At 36.4% G+C, this 19,338-nt stretch overlaps 2 protein-coding genes and 1 long non-coding RNA gene across 3 annotated transcripts; 2 read left to right on the top strand and 1 right to left on the bottom strand.

Moving 5' to 3' along the window:
• Positions 1–17: 17 nt before the first annotated feature.
• On the bottom strand, positions 18–9,457 carry LOC130985389 (GDSL esterase/lipase At5g45960-like). The gene is made up of 5 exons (XM_057908347.1): positions 9,202–9,457; positions 7,895–8,025; positions 7,583–7,819; positions 408–672; positions 18–328 (listed from the first exon to the last, which is right to left on the bottom strand). The coding sequence occupies exons 1-5, from the start codon at positions 9,455–9,457 to the stop codon at positions 135–137; spliced, it is 1,083 nt and encodes a 360-aa protein (XP_057764330.1). The 3' UTR covers positions 18–134.
• LOC130985390 (uncharacterized) lies at positions 7,815–9,572 on the top strand. Its single transcript, XR_009088957.1, has 2 exons — positions 7,815–7,970; positions 9,185–9,572. It is a non-coding gene; the product is annotated as an uncharacterized LOC130985390 (long non-coding RNA).
• A 91-nt stretch (positions 9,573–9,663) lies between these two features.
• Positions 9,664–12,869, top strand: LOC131025452 (uncharacterized). The gene is made up of 2 exons (XM_057955242.1): positions 9,664–9,674; positions 12,431–12,869. Exons 1-2 carry the CDS (start codon positions 9,664–9,666, stop codon positions 12,867–12,869), a joined length of 450 nt encoding a protein of 149 aa, XP_057811225.1.
• The last annotated feature ends 6,469 nt before the right edge of the window (positions 12,870–19,338 follow it).

Raw genomic sequence — 19,338 nt, 5'->3', positions numbered from 1 at the left:
TCATATGAGCTGTTAGATGTTTCATAGGATCAGGAGAGAATCTTTATACATAAAAGAAAAATAAATTTTCAATATAGTATAAATAAAGAGAAAATAATTTTTGAATAAAAAAAAAAACAAAAAGGACTAAGCAGCTACTTCTTTATAAATCGATCAACAAGCGGACGGAGGCCCAGAAAAACAGAATAGTAAGCTGCTTGAGTTGGGTGTACGGCGTCCCAGAAGAGATACTTTGAATCATCCGAGCAAATCGGAGAGTATGAATTACATAACACCGAGAATTCTATCATTCCGCTCCCGCAGCAGCCCTGGTTCACATTTTCAAATCCTGCAAAAAAAATTGTATTTCTTTTCAATATTCTGTAAAATTTATTTTAACTAAAATTAGACAAGTATGGAGATTATACCGAATTGTTGGGGATTTCTGACCATGCGATCTATGTTATTAAATATATCGACATAAATTATAGTGGCGGCGGGAGTTTGCTTTTGTAGAGCCGCCAATTTGATTTGGAGTAAGGTGTTATAACGGCGGGCGACGGCGGAGAGGCGCTGGATGCAGCCGCGGTGAGTGAGGGCATTGTCCGAATTAAGTGTGATGACAGCTGGCACGCATCCTATTGGTGGCAATCCCACAAAAGCAATCCTCCTCGCCCCCAGCTCCATTATTCCCTGCACCCAACCTTCTCTATTATTACCATTTTTAATACAACTTGCTCAATAATACATATGTTGTCAATTGTCATCACCACCTCAAATAATAATAATAGTAGTACTAATACGAAATATATTTCCTAATCACTTTAATAAAAAATATGATTTTAAGCTATTGTCACAAAAACATCCATGTTTTTTTAACTAGTTGACTATTACTATAAAAGAGAGTCAAAGAAAATGGAGTACTATTTTACATTATCATAAATGTATACTGTGCGTATCTGCCTTAAGAAGCAAAATTATTAATTTTTTTACACGGATTTTTCGCTCGTTGGGAGCGCAGCCTTACTCTGTAACCCTAGCCGCCAGGGTTCGAGAGTCCGCCTTGCTTGTTCTTGCAAGCCAGTTTTGCCCTCCGTTTTGGGGCGTCTCTGTACTCTACCAGCCGTTTGTTTGTCCTTGTGGTTCTTTGCGTCCGTTGGCGATGGATCCGGAGGAGATTGCGAAGCGCGTCGCTGAACTGAAGCTTTCGACTGACTCTAAAGTAAGAGCCATAACCCTCACCCGCGAGGAGGAGGAAAGGGGCAGATTGCGGATGAAGAAAATCATTGTGGGTAAAATTTTTGCAGATCGCCAGCCTTCCCGGGACCTTCTGAAAGAGAAACTCCCATCAATCCTTGGAATCCGGGGGTGGTCCGAAGTTGAGTACGTTTCCCACAATATTTTTGCTCTTTCTCTGGATCTTGAGTCTGACAGGGATCGAATTTTGGCTGAGGGGCCATGGCACTTTCTTCATGACCTTATGCTTTTGAAGGAGGCTGAATCCATGGAAACTGTTACATCCATTAAATTTGATGAAATCACAATGTGGGTCCAACTCCATAACCTCCCTATTTCGTGTATGGAAAATAGTATTGTCCGACGGGTTGGCTCCCAGGTTGGAAAGGTGATTGCTGTGGATATGGGAGATAATGGCCTATGTTTGGGGAGATTTGCGCGCGTAAAAGTCACGAGACCGATTGATGCTCCCCTTGTTAGGGGAGTTCCGATCTCCACATCAGAGGCTAAGGAGGTGATGGTTGTGCTTCTATATGAGAAACTTCCGGATTTCTTCTGCTATGCTTGTGGAAAGATTGGACATTTAATGAGGAATTGTAGTCTGGGAGAGGAGGCCAAGATTAATCCTCAGTTTGGCGCCTGGCTCAGGGCTGGGAGAGCAGCGGACTTATGGCGACCTGCAAAGGAACCGAGGAACCAAGGGAATCTTAACGGTCGGGGCCGAGCTCTTGTCGCGAGAGCCAATCCTCAAGGGCAACGACCACCTCCAAGAGAAGGGGAGCCAATCACCACCAATCTGGAAAGAGAGTCGGGAGACCAGCAGGATAAGGGGGATGGGGGCGGCAATAAGGATGGGAAAGCTGAGGAGGCTAATATGGCGATGGTGGGGATTGAAGAGAGTGTTGCCCAGTCTGCGGACAATGTTTGCGATCAACCAATGAGAGAGGAGGAGCAGGATACAATCACAACTGGTGGTGGGGGAATGGGAGAGAGGATTGAAGGAGAGGGAAGGAGGGAAGTTAGTAGAGGAAGGAGTGAAATACACACACACCACCCTATCACCATCAATATTATCTCGCCAAAAAAAGCAAAAAAGAGTTCAAAAGGCAAAGGGTGGAAAAGGATGGCAAGGAGCAAGAGTGAAGATGATAGGCAGGCCACGGAGGGGGGAGCTGTGGGATACGTGAGGAAACAGAGGCCCGATGATGGGGTGATGGAGGGGAACCCGGAGGAGAAAAGGATGAAGAACGACCAGTTTGAGAAGGAGGAAATCTTGATGACACCTTTAACGGCGGAGGCTGCGGGGCAGCCCCGCCGACAACAATGATTTGCCTCGCATGGAATGCACGAGGGCTGGGAAACCCTCGTGCATTCCACGAACTTCGGTGCCTCTTAGCCGAAGCTTCCCCGAGCCTCGTCTTCTTGTGCGAGACAAGGCTCGCGAGTTCTAGATGCACAAATTGGAAAGCTTTACTTGGTTACGATGGACTCTTTACTGTTGACGCGAGAGGTTTGAGTGGGGGACTTGTGATGATGTGGAGGGAACCGGTGGATGTTCGCATCAACTCCTTCCCCCCGGGGCATATCGATTGTGTGGTGAACTGTGAGGGTGCTTCGTTCCGATTTACGGGCTTCTATGGCCACCCGGAAACGGATCAGAGGAAGATCTCTTGGACCTTATTGAAGAGACTGAGTTATAATGTTGACATGTCCTCTACACCGTGGATGGTTGCTGGCGACTTTAATGAGATTTGTTCGGACTCAGAAAAATTGGGAGGCCGGGGCAGACCACCTCGCCAAATGCAGTTATTCCGGGAAACTTTGTTGTACTGTGGGCTGCAGGAACTTGATAACCCGAATACGGATTTTACTTGGTGCAACAAAAGGAAGGGCGATATGATCTTCGAGAGGCTTGATCGTGTCGTTGCTAATGGGGCTTGTAAAGAGGTTTTTCCACAGATGGAAGTGAAAGCCATGGACTTCTTCGGCTCTGACCATAGGCCCCTGGTATGCCGGCTCGAGGTGGAGGCTGCAAAGGTTATTTCCAAAGGGAGAGGCCGTTTCCACTGCGAAGACAAATGGTTCATGGAGAGAGAATTTGTTCCTGATTTCCTTTGCGAATGGAGCTCCTTGCGGTTTGAGCAGGACTTGCCTAGGCGACTCCACAGATGCGAGTTGTTCCTTAAGAAGTGGTCGGGAAAGAGGTTTGACAACCTGCCAAAAAAGATCAAGAAGCTGCGAGAGGAAAGAACAACTCTTCTTAGGAGTGTTGGCAACAAATATTCTGAGGATAGGCTGTTGGAGCTCTCAAAGCAGATTGAGCGAGCCGTTGAGGAGGAGGCATGTCATTGGAAGCAACGTGCTCGTGTCAATTGGCTCGCGAATGGCGATAGAAATACCAAGGCTTTCCAAATGCTAGCTACGAAGAGGAAAAAGAAGGATACTATCAGGAAACTTCAAGATACTAAAGGAGATTGGCATGAAGATGAACAGGAAAAAGCCCAGGTTATCAATGACTATTTCAAATCCTTATTCACGTCTTCTAATCCTTCAAAGTCTGTTATTGAGCAGGTGGTTAACTCGATTGAAGAACGTATCTCGTGTGAGGATGCTTCGGATCTGAACAGACCCTTCACTGCTGAAGAGGTTAAGCGAGCCCTCTTTGATATGCACCCCTCGAAAGCACCAGGGCCAGACGGTTTCAACGCGAGGTTCTTTCAAAGATTTTGGCCAGCCATGGGTGATTTTGTTACTTTACAGGTCCTCAATGTTCTCAACAATGACATGGAGTTTGGAGAGTGGAACCAGACCTTGATTGGCTTAATCCCAAAAAAGGACAAACCCGAAGTGGTGGCCGACTTCCGGCCCATTAGTATGTGTAATACAATTTACAAGCTTATTTCTAAAGTTATTGTTAATCGACTGAGAGGGGTTCTTGGCAGGATTGTGGACCAGAATCAAAGCGCTTTCATCAAAGGAAGGCACATTACAGACAACATTTTGATTAGTTTCGAATGCCAACATCTGATTCGGAGCCGGAGGAAAGGAAAAGAAGGAATGGGGGCCCTTAAACTCGATATGAGCAAGGCTTACGACCGTGTGGAGTGGGATTTCTTGGAGGCCGTGTTACGCCGCCTGGGCTTCCCAGATCGAATTTGGCAGCTCATCATGAGGTGTGTGCGATCTGTTACTTTTAGTTTCCTCCTTAATCGCGGTGTTTATGGCGAGCTAAGGCCGACTAGGGGATTGAGACAAGGGGACCCTCTGTCACCCTTTCTCTTTGTTTTGTGCGCGCAAGGCCTGTCATCACTCTTCCATCAAGCGGCTAGAGCACGCTCCATTCAGGGGGTCCCAATCATTCCCGGTGTCTTGAGTGTTACGCATCTCTTCTTCGCCGACGACAGTTTGATTTTCTTTCGGGCCCGGCCGGCGGAGGCGAGAGCAATCAAGGATATTCTGCATCTTTATGAGAAAGCATCTGGACAGCGGATTAGCTTTGACAAGTCGTCCGCCTCTTTCAGCCCCAACACTCGACCGGAGGCGACTGCGGAGGTGCTCCAAGTGCTTAATGTTCGAGAGGGGGATGGGATCCAAAAATACTTGGGGTTACCTGCTTTCTCTCTTCGGCAAAAAAGGCTACAGTTTGGATATATCACGGAAAAGGTGCAAAAGAAACTGTCATGCTGGAATCAGCGTGAGTTCTCGGGTGGCGGAAAGGAAGTGTTGCTCAAGGCAGTGATCCAAGCGATTCCAACATATGCCATGCAGTGTTTTCGACTACCGGAATCCATTTGTGATGATATCAACCGTCTTAGTGCAGGGTTTTGGTGGGGTGATAAGGATGATCGGAGACATATGCATTGGCGAAAATGGGAAAGACTGTGTAAACCAAAAGAATGGGGAGGAATGGGCTTTCGTGACCTCAGGAGTTTTAACAAGGCGCTTCTTGCAAAGCAGGTATGAAAAATCATGAAGAGACCAGATTCTTTGGTGGCAAAGGTCTTCAAGGCGCGCTATTTCCGTACTTGTGACATCTTGAGTGCGACGGTCAAGCCGGGGGCCTCCTTCATTTGGAGATCTTTGGCATGGAGTAGAGATATTGTTGACCAGGGGCGCCTTTGGAAAGTAGGGAATGGCAGAAACATCAAGGTGTTTGAGGATGTTTGGGTTAAAAAGGCTCATGGGTGCAAACTGAATTGTAAAGATTTGACGACACCGGAGCCGATTCTGGTGGCCGAACTTATTGATGAGGAAGGAGGGTGGAATATCGCCAAACTGAATCAGATCTTCTCGCCACTGGATGTGGCATTGATTCGTAATACCCCGATTGCGGAACATGGGCAGATGGATGAGATATCATGGCGCTTTGATCTTAAAGGGGAATTCACCGTTAAGTCGGCCTACCTGCTTGCGATTGGGTACTTCGACCAGCACCCAAATAGTAGCTGCCGTGAGACGAAATGGTGGAGCCGAATGGTGTGGAATCTGTCTATTCCACCCAAGGCAAAGGTTTTCTGGTGGAGGGCGCTTTCGAATTTGATTCCTACTGAAGTTAACTTACGGGAACACCATGTGCCGGTGGAAGGGATGTGTACGAGCTGCCAAAGTCGATGGGATACTACTGCCCACAGTTTACTGTTTTGCTCTTCTCTCAGAAAGACGTGGCAGAACTCACGTTTCTGGGCAACGTTGTGTAAGGCGCAGCACTTGGAGATGGAGGATGTTGCGGTGGCGATTTGCGAAGAATTCCAAAAGGAAGAGTTTGAGGTCTGGGTGGTTATGATTTGGCAGGTGTGGGTGGCGAAGTGCAAGGCGAAGCATGATGGGAAGAGGGAGGACCGATGTGTCACTGAGACCGAATGTGTGGCGCTCTGGGATGCTTTCCAGAATGCTAAACCGGCATTTGCTGTGAGCACGGTGATGGGCCTACAGCTGGGGGAGAAGGGATGGATTCGGCCGAAGCGAGGCACCTTCCGGGTTGACGTTGATGCTCTCTTTGATGAAGCGGGTTCTGCCTTCGGGGTTGGTGTTGTTGTGCGTGACCATGAGGGCAGGATTCGCGCTGCTATGGCTAAGAAAACTCAGCCAACGTCCAACTCCATGGTGGCAGAGGTCATGGCTGTGATTTTTGGGATCATCCTTTGTGTCGAAGAGGCCCTTGCCCCCTTTAGCATTTTCACCGATTCAATGCTTGCGGCACGTATCATGGCTGGACCAGAAGAAGATCGAGCATTCCTTCCCCAGGACTTTCAGGACATCCTTACGGTAGCGAGAGATGGGGGCTTATTGGGAGTTTTCCACATGTATCGAACGGCTAATCTTGCCGCACATAGACTTGCGCAGGCTGCGCGTGATGTTGTTGGCAACATGGTTTGGACAAGTAATTACCCTCCTTGGTTGGAGGACATTGTACGTTCCGACGTTGAGTAATATAATTACTTGTCTTTCGCCTCAAAAAAAAAAAAAATGTATACTGTGCGTCTGTGCCACATAACTATTACGTCCTTTAAAACTTCCTCTCTTTTTTTCCAAATCTTTTCTTGAATTTGTTTTGTAGAAAGAAAAAAAAAAGCAATAACAGTTGGACAAATTGAATGTGGCCCCCACCTCGTAAATATATATAGATATTATGATGATTAAATTGACCGTTTGTACACACTATTTTTTTTTTTGAATAAATTAGACAAATATATAAAAGATATTTAAAGATCGCACGGGGACTTCAACTCAAATTCTCATGCCTTGGACATTAATCATCCGCTAAACTAATACATACACACGTACAGTTGTAACTAAAATTTTATTGTACTTTTACAGCTAATGCATAATAAAGTCATACATGAAATGATAGCTTGTACAGTAAAAATCCTAACTGGCAACTTAGTGTTTTTATATTTATCTGAAGCATTAATTAATTTGTATCTACCACGAGTTATACTATATCTTAATGATATTCCTGTATTAAAAAGTAAGAAAACATGGTAAAAAATCTCAATCCTCGTTCCTAATTAAAATAAAAATAAAATGTCCAATATCTCAGAACAGTTATTTAATACAACTACTTAATTATTAGAATAGTACAGTGTAATGACGTTTTATAAACGATCGACTAGGAGTATAATTTTTTTATCAATCGCCACTTAGAATATTTCCTAGGTTAATGTATATGGTGCAGGTATATATATTGGTGATCTCATCGCTATACACATGCATATATGGTACATATATGAAATGTTATGAACTTATGGTACATATTTCAAATCTGTCTGCTTAATTCGACAGCTACAATAACTAGAAAAAATGGAAATTAATCATATGTAATGTTATTTGTATATGCAAATTGTGAGGGAGAAAGTAAAAATAATACCTGAATGAGCTGTTGGGCAAGCTGTAATATAAAATCCTGATAGCCAGAAATATTGTAGGTTTTGCTTCGAATTTGCGTGGGCCCATAATAATTAACCATAAAATCGTTAGTGCCCGCGCTTATTAGAAAAAAAGCATTACTTATCAGCCTTCTCGTCCTCTCCTTTCCAATCTCCACTTCCATTCTTGATTTGTACTCTTTAAAATATTTCACTTGCTTTTCTATAGGAATTACGACCTGCATTAATTCCCCCAAAATTCACAAATCCACCAATTAAGTGTGTGTGTGTGTGTGAGAGAGAGAGAGAGAGACATTGAGTTGGGCAGTAAGGGGGTCGAAGCCAGTGCCAGCAGAAGCAAAACAGACTCCGGTCTTGAGGTCGTCAACGGTAAGCGTGGGGTCTAAGTAGGGTGGTATCATTTCTTTGATCCCCGCATAAGAAGCTGTTTCACATTTTTGCTAAATCATTTATTAATTCATGTATAAACTAAACACCTCACAAATTGCAGCATCTAGTATTTAATTCTTTATTTTTTGTAATGTTTGAAAGTTGTTGATATATATACGGTTATCAGCTATAGGATACATTAAAAAAAAAATGCAGCACCAAGTTATCAGCCATAGGATACTTTCTCACACGATTTAGTGAAAATAACTATTTTTCGTGAAAAATGGGAACACAAGAATAAATTAATGTAACACATGAACAATCGCATTATTTGTTCATGAATTTCATCGATTTATTCATAAATTTCATGGATTTATTTATCTGTAGTTCTCAGTAGATCTCAACCATACACATATATATATAGACACACACATATTAAAAGCAAACAGCTTGCTACAAATAATAGAGATGTTTTTTTTTGCTACAAATTAAAGATGCTTGTTTTGCCACAAATGAGATGAAAGGGACTTTTCCTATAGTTCTACAAGTACTTCTTATAGATATATAATTCAAATTTGTCTTGATTCTCATCGCCTTTCCAAAGCCAGATTTTCTTTTGGGTTTAATAAACCAAGTTAATTTATTTACATATATAAACCCATATCATGTATATAACACACTAAATTTTATAAAGCACATTTTGTTCATACATACTTACATATATATGCACGTAAAAAAAATTAATTTTTTACTTGATTAGTTCTAAGATCCGTATTGTTGGTAAAAATGTGTGTACTTTTTTGTAAAATCCAGACTTTGACAAGTCAACAATTACTAAATATAATGGTGTAGTAACTTAATCACTCGCAATCACATTCTCAATAACTACTTTTAATTCTTTATTTACACAACTGAGTATCTTTTAACTTTCTATAAAACAAAGTACTCTTGTTCAAAAAAGTTTAACATTACAAGTTAATTAAAAAATAAGTACTCACTCCGTCCCACGAATCTTGAGCAGTATTTCTTTTCGAACTGTCTCGCGAAACTTGAACACTTTCTTTATATGGCAAAAGTTTTTTTTTTATTTACCTTTTCAATTTTTCACTTACCACACTTAATATACAAAATACTAATTCGGAAAAATGTCTTATCAACAAAGCTGCATTTAGTCATTTTCCATATGTGTTAATATATATACGAGTGAAATGCAGGATAATAGAGTACGCACCCAAAAAGTCGGTGACGAGCTTGCCGTTGGTGAACCTTCCGGTGGCAATGTGGTCGGGGAGATCCTTTCCGTAGGGCGGGAAGTTGCTCCGACTAATAGTTTGAATGTAGTTGTTGTTGCCGGAATCAACTGTAGAGTCACCGAAAACAAAAACTGCAGGGATTGAACTGTTATTCTCACCCAACCTTCGCGTTTCTGCACTCTGCAATGTCAAAACCGCAAGGAAAAGCATAGAAACACAACCGGAGGGAGACATGCTGCTTTTGGGAATTCCCTGCAGTTTCTGTCTATATGTATAATTCTAAATAACTGTTTTCTTTTTTGAAAAAAATGGAAATATATGGCCCAGAAGATGGGAGGCTTTCTTGGAATAGATAAATATATACACATATATTGCAAGACGACCACAGGTTCAACTGCTCGATATCAGATCGATAATTAATTTTGTTTGACTCAAGGTCAATGGATGCGTGGTAAATTTCCTCGTGGAGTATTTGATATTGAGATATTTGTCGTAAAATATACGAATTTTGATTAAATTCTAATTCTTTTTATTATCTTTAAAATTTGAAAAAAATACATCATTTTTTGATTTTTTTTATACGGATATGAGGAGCCTCAAATAGAAGTTGATTTTAGAGCTTTTAACTTAGAATTTTTTATACCGAAGCGTGATAGATAATAAAGGTGGCATAATAAAGTCGATGTATCTGTGACTATTGAAAATCCCTCACGCTTAAGTATTAAAAAAATTAAATCAAAATCCCTAAAATTAGTCTCTATTTGGGGGTATTTTATACCTGAGGGAAAAATAAAAAAAATAGAAAGGTAATATACTTTTTTCCAAATTTTAAAAATCATGCGAAAAAAATCAAAATTTGTTGAAAAATTAGTGTATTTTACTGTATATATCGCTTTTATATTTTACTGTTTTAGGTATATTAAATGTCACATCGTATATTCTATTTCATGGGCAGCATAAATATTTACATGAAATTGTAATGATAATGTTGTATATATGGAGTAATATGCATCTGAAAGACTGAAAATATAATAGCTTAATAATCCAACTCTGTACACTTAAATTGTCTACACCTCATTTGAAAAAAGAAAAGAAAAAATGGTCCAGTACACCCTTTTAGAAAAATAAAATAAATGTTTATATGAAAATAAGAACAGAGAAAACTAGTACACATTTCTTGGCTGTCATTAATTATTGGAGTTAACTTTGGTAGTTGTACCAATATTATTCTTCTCACTTTTTGGAGCATTCGTATTGGGCTACTCGACGCCCCTTACTCGAATAGTCCAAGCATCGAATAGCCCAATGCAGGGATTGTCTATTCGAGGGCTACTCGTTTATTCGAATATATTCAATTTGTCTTAAATAATGGCGCGTGTTCTACACGCGACCTTATAGGAAAAAAAAAAAAAAAAAAAAACTAAATCAAATTTTGAAAACGGCAAATTTTTGGCAAAATTAAAAAAAATTGATTTTCAGTCAATTTGACCATTTGCGAATTTTACTTTTTTTTTTCTCCTTTAAATCAATACTTCCCTTCTATGTGAATTATTAGTAAATTGTGTTATTTAAATTTGAGCAATTAAAATTAAATGAAAAACATAAAAATCAAAACTAAAAAAATCAAGTAAGCTATCAAGTAATCTCAATGTGGTCTCCTTACTCATTGTGGTCCCCTCCTATCAAATAAACACCAATGTGGATGCTCTTAAAACTGTGGTTAGCTATAAGAGCTCGATTGATATACTATGATAAGTGTGATATAGATATCTATAATATTTTAATACTCCCTCCGTCCCATTAAAGTTGGCAACATTTCTATTTTGGGTGTCCCACTAAAGTTGGCCACTTTCTAAAAATGGCAAAAGTTTACTTTAATTAAGTCAATAATTACTCACTAATTTGGTCAACAATTGTAGACCACTTTCTAAAAATGCCAAAATTACTTTAATTAAGTCAACAATTACTCACTAATTTGGTCAACAATTGTAGGCCACGCTCTATTAAAACATATAACACTTAATTTCTTAATCTCCGTGCCGAAACGAATGTTGCCAACTTTAACGGGACGGAGGGAGTATTATTTTTTATTAATATACTATGATAAGTGTGATATAGATATTTATAACACTTTAATATATTATTTATTTTAAAAAACAATTTTTTTTTATATAAATTACGATCTATTATCTACTATTCATATACACTTTTTGAATTTTACATCACACCTGAAAAGTGTTATGACATAATACATTTTCTATATTCCCTCCGTCCCATTATAAGAGCCTCAAAAACTTTTCAGTACGAAAATTAAAGAAAAAATGTAAATTTGTTAAAAGTGGTAGGGTCCATATCTTTTTAGATTGCATTTACTTTGATAGATAAATTTATACATAGAAAATGATGGATAACAAAAATTTATGCCTTTAAATGTTTCCATTCTTTTTCAACATTTGACACAAAAGAGAATGTTCACATTTTTTCTTCCTTATTTTCACTTCAATGATGGATAATATTATCCACTCAAAAATAGAGGGATAATATTTATTCATCCTTGAAGTGAAAATGAGGAGGGAAAAATGGTGAACATTTCTTTTGTGCCGAATGTTGAAAAATAAAGGAGACATTTAAAGTCATAAATTTTTGTTATCCATTATTTTTCATGGATAAATTTATCCATCAAAGTAAACGCAGCCTTAAGGGTTAAATTTTTCTATTTGTGGAAACATGCTACTTATAATGGGATGGCTCAAATGGAATACATACCACTTTTAATGGGACAGAGGGAGTATATATATTTTATCAAACATGATATTGATATTTAATAAATTAATAGAAATCACAGTAAAAAAATATCAAACATTATTGCATACCACGTAACAAACAAGTTCTAAAAAAATAAAATATTTTTTTATCGGCATACGAGAATCATAATCGACATAGATGATATTGTAATTTCACTTTTATAGAGGGGCTTATGATAAAAGATTATAGCTATTAAGACTTAAAAAATATTAGGGTTAAGTATCAAATACACCCCTAACATTAACACCATTTTTACGTCTGACACCTTATACTAGACTTGTGGGTTCAATTAACCCCCTGAAGTCTTAAATTGAGTTCAATTAACTCATCTGCCCTAACGGCCCCCTAACGCCGTCTGTTTTATAATTTTTTTTCTTTCTAAAAACCCTCGCCCAAAATCAGCAACCAATCCATCTCCAATCCAAGGCGGTATCCCCCGCCAGAAATCCTCGTCTTCGTCTACACGCTCATAATCTTCCTCTCGTGGAATTTCCTCAAATCCATCCTCTCGTGGTACGAATTCGAGTCGGTGACAGCCTCTCCGTCTGGTAATTGGGCGGCGCTCTACGCCTCGCTACTGCTGGGGGCGGAATTTGGCGTGTTGTCGATGGTGGCGGTGCCGACCACGCTGGTGATGTGGATAATAGTGCTGGTGTTGCTCACCTTCTGCGGCAAGCCGAGAAAGACTCTGGTAGTGGAAGGGAAGAAATTGACGGCCGAGATCATCGAATTCGTGGTCAGGGTTTTGATCAAGGAAGGGAATCTCGTCGCCGCGGTTTGTGTTGTTATTGGATATTTTGCCCTTGTTAGGCATCGGGAAAATGATGGTGGGCCTCTTTGATATTTATTTATTTATTTATTTTCTAACAAAAAATATAAAAGCAAACGATGTTAGGGGACTGTTAGGACAGAGGGGTTAATTGAACCCAATTTAAGATTTTAGAGAGTTAATTGAACCTAAGTGTAGTTTAAGGTACCAGACGTGAAAAGGATGTCAATATTATGGATGTATGTGATACTTAACCCATAATATTATTCATTATTTTTTAATTTCAAAATATTGTGAAAATATTTATTTTTAAAATGACTGGCCCAAATGATGCAGTCAAATTCGATGGATAACATGAGAAAGTTTATTTAGTTCAAATGATTGAGCTGACAGGTTTCAATCGTAAAATAACAACCAAAGCACATAAAGAAAGTCGCATTGGCTATTCGGTGACAGGTTTTTTTTTTTTTTTTTTGAGAGATTAATAATGTATTTAAAATGCTCAATTGGTGTGGACCACGCTATTTTTCCCCTCAAAAGTAAGTTTCTTAATCTCTGTGTACAAAAGAATAGAATCTATTTTAATACTACGGGGGAATAATATTTATAAATAATTGGATTTTTACTGTACAACAAAAGCTATTAAAAATACTTACCGAAACTCTAGCATTTTGTTTGCTCTATAATTCAAATTTTGGGTTACTGTTTTTTTTTAAGAAGAAATTTTGGGTTACTGTTAAAATGCCTTCTTGTTTCATTTATATAATCTCATTTTCCTCCAACAATCAAGAAGAAATATCCTATTTTCGCTTGTATTGCATTGATCTTCGCAGGGATTTCTCTCCAAAAAATTTGAATGTTCAAGATTCACATTAAATCTCTTATATATCTCGGCATTCCATTGATTTCCACAACGATTCACAGTTTCACATATTTCCCCCTTTTTATTTTAGATTAACTTTTTTGTGATTAAAATCGACCACCACAATAACTTACAAGTTTCACTAGTATAATTATATATTAACTCTCTCATATATTTTTGTAGTATAAGGATGTGTTCTCTTTGATTAATAAATTTATATGAGGGTATAAAGAGTAACAAAAATTTCTTCTTTTTCCTTATTCTCTACAGAAGAGAATTTCATTATTTCTCATTCATTATTTTCACTGCAAGAAGGGATAATATGATCCATCCACTTTGGTGCGATAATATTATTCCTCCTTGAAGTGAAAAGGAGGAATGATTAAGAAATAATGAAATTCTATTTTGTTATAAATGAGGGAAAAGAGAGAGAATTTTAAAAGAAGATTTTTTTGTAATATTATGTTTTCATGATAAATTTATCAATAAAAAGAACACACTCTAAGTTTAGAGATAATACTATTAGGGCTCATTCATTTGATAATGTGAAATAAGGCTTGATATGTTTGAATGAGATATTTTATGTTTTACTCTCTCCATCCACAATAAGTGTAGTCTTTTTGTCATTTTCGTCCGTCTACAATAAGTTTGGTTTTTCCATTTTAACATATATCAATATACTTTATTTCATTCATACACAATATTTACAAAAAACTAGATCTCACAAACCATTAATTTATTATCTAATAAATCAACTCGATGGGCACGAAGATTAAGAAATGTTGAGAAAGTAGATAAAGTGGATTTGTGAAAATTATTTATATATTTGGTATAGAGAAATAATATATTGCCAAAAAAAGAATGAAACATTTATAATGAAACATCTCATTATGGAAAGTGGGACATTTGTAATGAGACGGATGAAGTATTTTCTTAAAACTCGTGCCTTTCTATTCACACCATACTTATTATGGATGGAGGAAATATCAAATATCAATACTATGTTTGGTCAAATGCATAAAATTATCTGCTTTATAAATAAATTATGATAGGAGAATGGAATTTTGATAATTTAACATATTAATTTATACTAGTAAAAAAGTGAAATTATAATAGTTTAATCTATTATCAAATTAATATTATCTCTGTACATAAAAATAATTCTAGTAAGAAACGACATAGGTTTTTTTTATTATGTACCATGTATACATAAATGGCGGTAAATATGATATGTACATATCATTATAATACTATCATAGATATATTACACTATAATCACCTCTAACAAACAAGTATCGTAGGCATATAGAGTTCGTTCTCTTTGATTGTAAATTTATCATGGAAAAATAAGGGATAATTAAAATTTTACCCTTTAAATCCTTCATTTCTTTTTCCTACTTGACCCTTACTCATTCCTCATTTTCACTACAAAGAATGGATAATATTATCACACTATTTTTGGAGGGATAGTATTATTCATCCTTTGTAGTGAAAATGAGGAATGAGTAAATGTTAAGTAGGAAATGAGGGAAAAGAAAGAAATGATTTAAAATGTGAAATTTTGTTTATTTCTCATTTTTCCATGATAAATTTATAATTAAAGAGAACTCACCCATAGTGGTTACTAGTTACCGTGCGTGCTCTTTGATTTGGCCCCGTTGAATTCTGTCCCTTTTTCCACGCATTGGTCGTTTCTCTCAGGGGTTGGCTTTTGCATTTTGCTGGATGATTTGATCTTATGTTTTGTCGTTTCTCTCATTGAATTTTTTCTAAAAAAAAATTAGTGAGGCTTTACCCTTATGTGTTTGTGTTTTAAAGGATTTTTCTTTTCTTTCATGTTTTATAAAATCTGAATTTAATAATTGATTTATCTGCTGGGCCTTAAAAGGTAAATAAAAGGAAGAAATTAGTGAGGCTCCGGATAGACCACCGATCCAATTCGTACGTGTTATTCAATAAATGAAGGGCCACACTCGCTAAGACGCAATAAATGATTCGACACCACAGCAATAAAATTTAAAATTCACAAATAAATGGTCCCATTTCATTTATCAACAAGGACTATACTTTATGTACATCATCCACCAAATTTTTTCATGTTATTTATGCCACCTTTTGTTTTCCTATTATTATTATTTACGGGGTAGCGTATTTCTTAAATCTGTTTTATCCTAAAAATTCAATGGTTTACTAACAATATACTCCATCCATTCCCCAATTTTTAATATTGATACGAGACAAATACAAATTTTAATAAAGTAATTGAATATGTTGTGAGTGTGATGAGGATAGAATTCGAGGCTCTGATATCTTGCCTTTGGAAAAAACCAACAGGCCGAATACCCTACCTATTGGGGAAGAATGGGAATCCTCCCATAACAGAACTTACTCAGATCTAAATGGGATCTCTTTGGAAAAAGGGAAGCTCGAAGAGTTACTCTTAAGTCTCGGGGCGGGGAGGTGCCTAGTCTTAGCAAAGTCGGACATCAAGTCAAAGTCCCCTAGAATATATTTGATGATCGATATCAGAATGGACGCCTTATGCAGACCCAGATCTGAGGTAGCCGGATCAGAGCGGAGAAATAAGGATAAAAAGTAAGTGTATACGGAAAAGGGAGATGCGCACTTGCAGGCACTTAGTCTAACTGAATGGTAGGCGGTCATTTTCCCCTTTTTTGCATGGACCGTTTCGTAACTAACAATTTATCGGCTGACGTGAAAGATGTTTTAAAGTAGAAAAGACAATTTTACCCTCACTCATAGTGAAGAGGGGGGCAAATAGTCGAAAATATCCTTCTGCGTCAGAATGGTGAAGTTACAAAAATACCCATTAGGTCATGCACTCTATAAATAGGACTAATCTTGATTTGATAAAGGACTCAAGTTCAAATTTTTACCCAATTCTATAAGAAAATCCCGAAAGAAGTATTCTAGTCACTCCTATTCAAAATATTCAACTATTAAGGAAGAAGGGGAGATGACTTAAGAGGTGGTAACCAAGGAAGAGGAAAGGAACACCGGGAAATTCCACGTTTCACTCAATTTCATAAGTTCGAAACCATGTTAGATCCAAGAGTCAAGTCTTAAAACTAGTGTTGGTAAGAACCGCCTTCACCAGAGTGAAATAAGAGTTTCATTTTTTATGTGACTGTTAAAATAATTAAAGTGGAGTAAGAGTCTCGCCTACTTTTACTAAAAATAGAAATGAATACCAAAACATGAGACAGACTAAAATGGAAATATGGATACTAAAAGTTGGGACGAATGAAGTATTTTAATTTTATCTTCCCTTTTATCAAAGTTTTATTAACTCTGAAATGGGATTAAAAAAGTAATAGATTTAATTGATTAGTGAACAACTTAAAAGATTATTCATAATAGATAAAATATTTAAAAATGAATTTGGGCGCGAAAACACGTAATGACTCTCAAGTCTCAATATATATATATATATATATATATATATATATATATATAGGGGAGGGCTACACTGAAAACACTTCTTAAAATATAAATAGAAACGTTTTTTAATGTACGAATTTTATCCAACAGAGTTACGAATTGCGAAAAATAAAATTTTGTTACCTTTGAGATTCGAACTCAGGACCACGAATTCATCCAACAGGGTTACGAATCAACCGTAGATCTTGATGATCTAAGGGCTGAAAATCATTTATATTTTATACACTTAAGAGTGTTTTTATTCTAGCCCTCCCCTATATATATATATATATATATATATATATATATATATATATATATATGCATGTGCCAAATATAGGGAGAAGTTCAGGAAAGAACCACTAAATAAAATGAGAACGAAGAATCATTTTCAGCCATTGGATCATCAAGATTTACGGTGGTTGCATCATCTTGTTGGATGAATACAGAACCTGAGTTCGAATCATGAAGGGAGCAATTTTTATTTTTTACAGTGCATTAATTTTTACAGTGAATGTAGTTATCTCTAGAACCACACCCGCTACATATATATTCATTTCCCAATCACAATACATGTTTCTTTTATCCAAATTAGATTGTCTCTTCCGTGTGACGCACTGCATCAATAATCTTTTTTCAAACTAAATTTAAATTTTGTATACAAATATATATACTGAGTACTGAAATTTACGAATTTGATTGTTCTATATTTTTAATATTTTATAAATTCAAAGTACTCTAAATAAATTATGGTAAATTTGTTTATTAAACAATGGAAAATGATTTATCATTGTTGAGGCTACTATTTCGAATAGTATATTGAAAAATGGTATTAAATCAACTTTTTAAATTTATGCTGACAGATCATTTTAATTAGTATGTGTATCGCTCATGCAATGCATAATAATGACACCTTTTTGTATCATGTGGAATAAATTTTAAATGTATTTAATATTTATAATTATTTTTATAATCGAAAAGTTTGATTATATAATGACGCACAAAATGAATAAGTATCATTGTGAATTTTTGTCATAAAACTAACCACCTTATATATATACATCATTTTATAATAATTTTCACTAATATACACGACTTTATTATGTATTTTTCATATACTCTATCTGTACATAGTATTTCAAGTTTAATTAGTTCAATTTTCACAATTATATTAATTTTGTTTTAAAAAAAATACAATTTAATAAAATAATAAAAATTGCTTCTATGGTTAAAATTGCACAAATAATAGTTAATAATTAATAAAAGAAGTCAGGAAAACAAAAAAAAAACAAAAAAATTAAACATAAAAAAGCAATAGGAAACAAAAACATAAAAAGGAAATAAATCAAAATACAAAAAGAAAAGAAAGAAGCAAAAATGGGTCTATCCAAATGTAATAAAATTGAGAAAGAAAAATACTCCATTTTCCCATTCATAATGAACTACTTTCTATATTTTCGTCTGTTCCATAATGATTTAGTTCAAAGTAGAAACAATTAGGGTCTCTAACCCTCTTTAATTATAATATTGAACTTAATTTACATCATAAATAAGTGATCCCCACTTATTTTACACCATAAACTTACTTTATGTTTTAAGTTTACATTGAATTAAATATTAAATATTTTATCATGTTCTTTAAATTATATTGCATATTTTATTACAAATAATTTCACAATAATGAGAAATAATAGAAATAGAAAAAAAATGGATAAAAAAGGGGGAAAAAAATATTAATTACCATAATTTATGGACATGGTTTGAGGGGAAATTTGTGGAGGTTGATTCTCCTTTAATCTAGATGCAGATTAATGCGACAGCGGAAAACAGCTGGAAGAGCTTATGCTTATTTCTGTGATTTTATTTTGCTCAGTTTTTATTGGCTGTAACAACAATATCAAATATGTAGCTCATCAAAGCAACTGCCTGCTTTTGAGGGATCATATCAATTCATATGTTTATGGTAGGGTTACCGCCCCGGCCCCGCCCACTTTTGTCTGCACGTGCAATTAAATTGAGTTACTTCTATGGGTTCCCGTTTAAAATTAACCTATTTCATATCCCTAATACTAACTAATATCACATGTACCCATAAAATTTCATAATAATTACCTTCTATAGGATTTCTTTCATTAGGACATTTTTTTTTTAAATAATGACTAAGAGTGTGTTTGGCTAAGCTTAGTCGTAAAATTCTATACGAACAGCTTGTGTAATGTAAGATGATTTAAAAATATT

Source organism: Salvia miltiorrhiza, chromosome 5 (assembly GCF_028751815.1).
Source record: "Salvia miltiorrhiza cultivar Shanhuang (shh) chromosome 5, IMPLAD_Smil_shh, whole genome shotgun sequence".
Classification (NCBI taxonomy): Eukaryota; Viridiplantae; Streptophyta; class Magnoliopsida; order Lamiales; family Lamiaceae; genus Salvia; species Salvia miltiorrhiza.
Note: the sequence above shows the minus strand (reverse complement) of the source record. Positions and strands in the feature narration are given on the sequence as shown.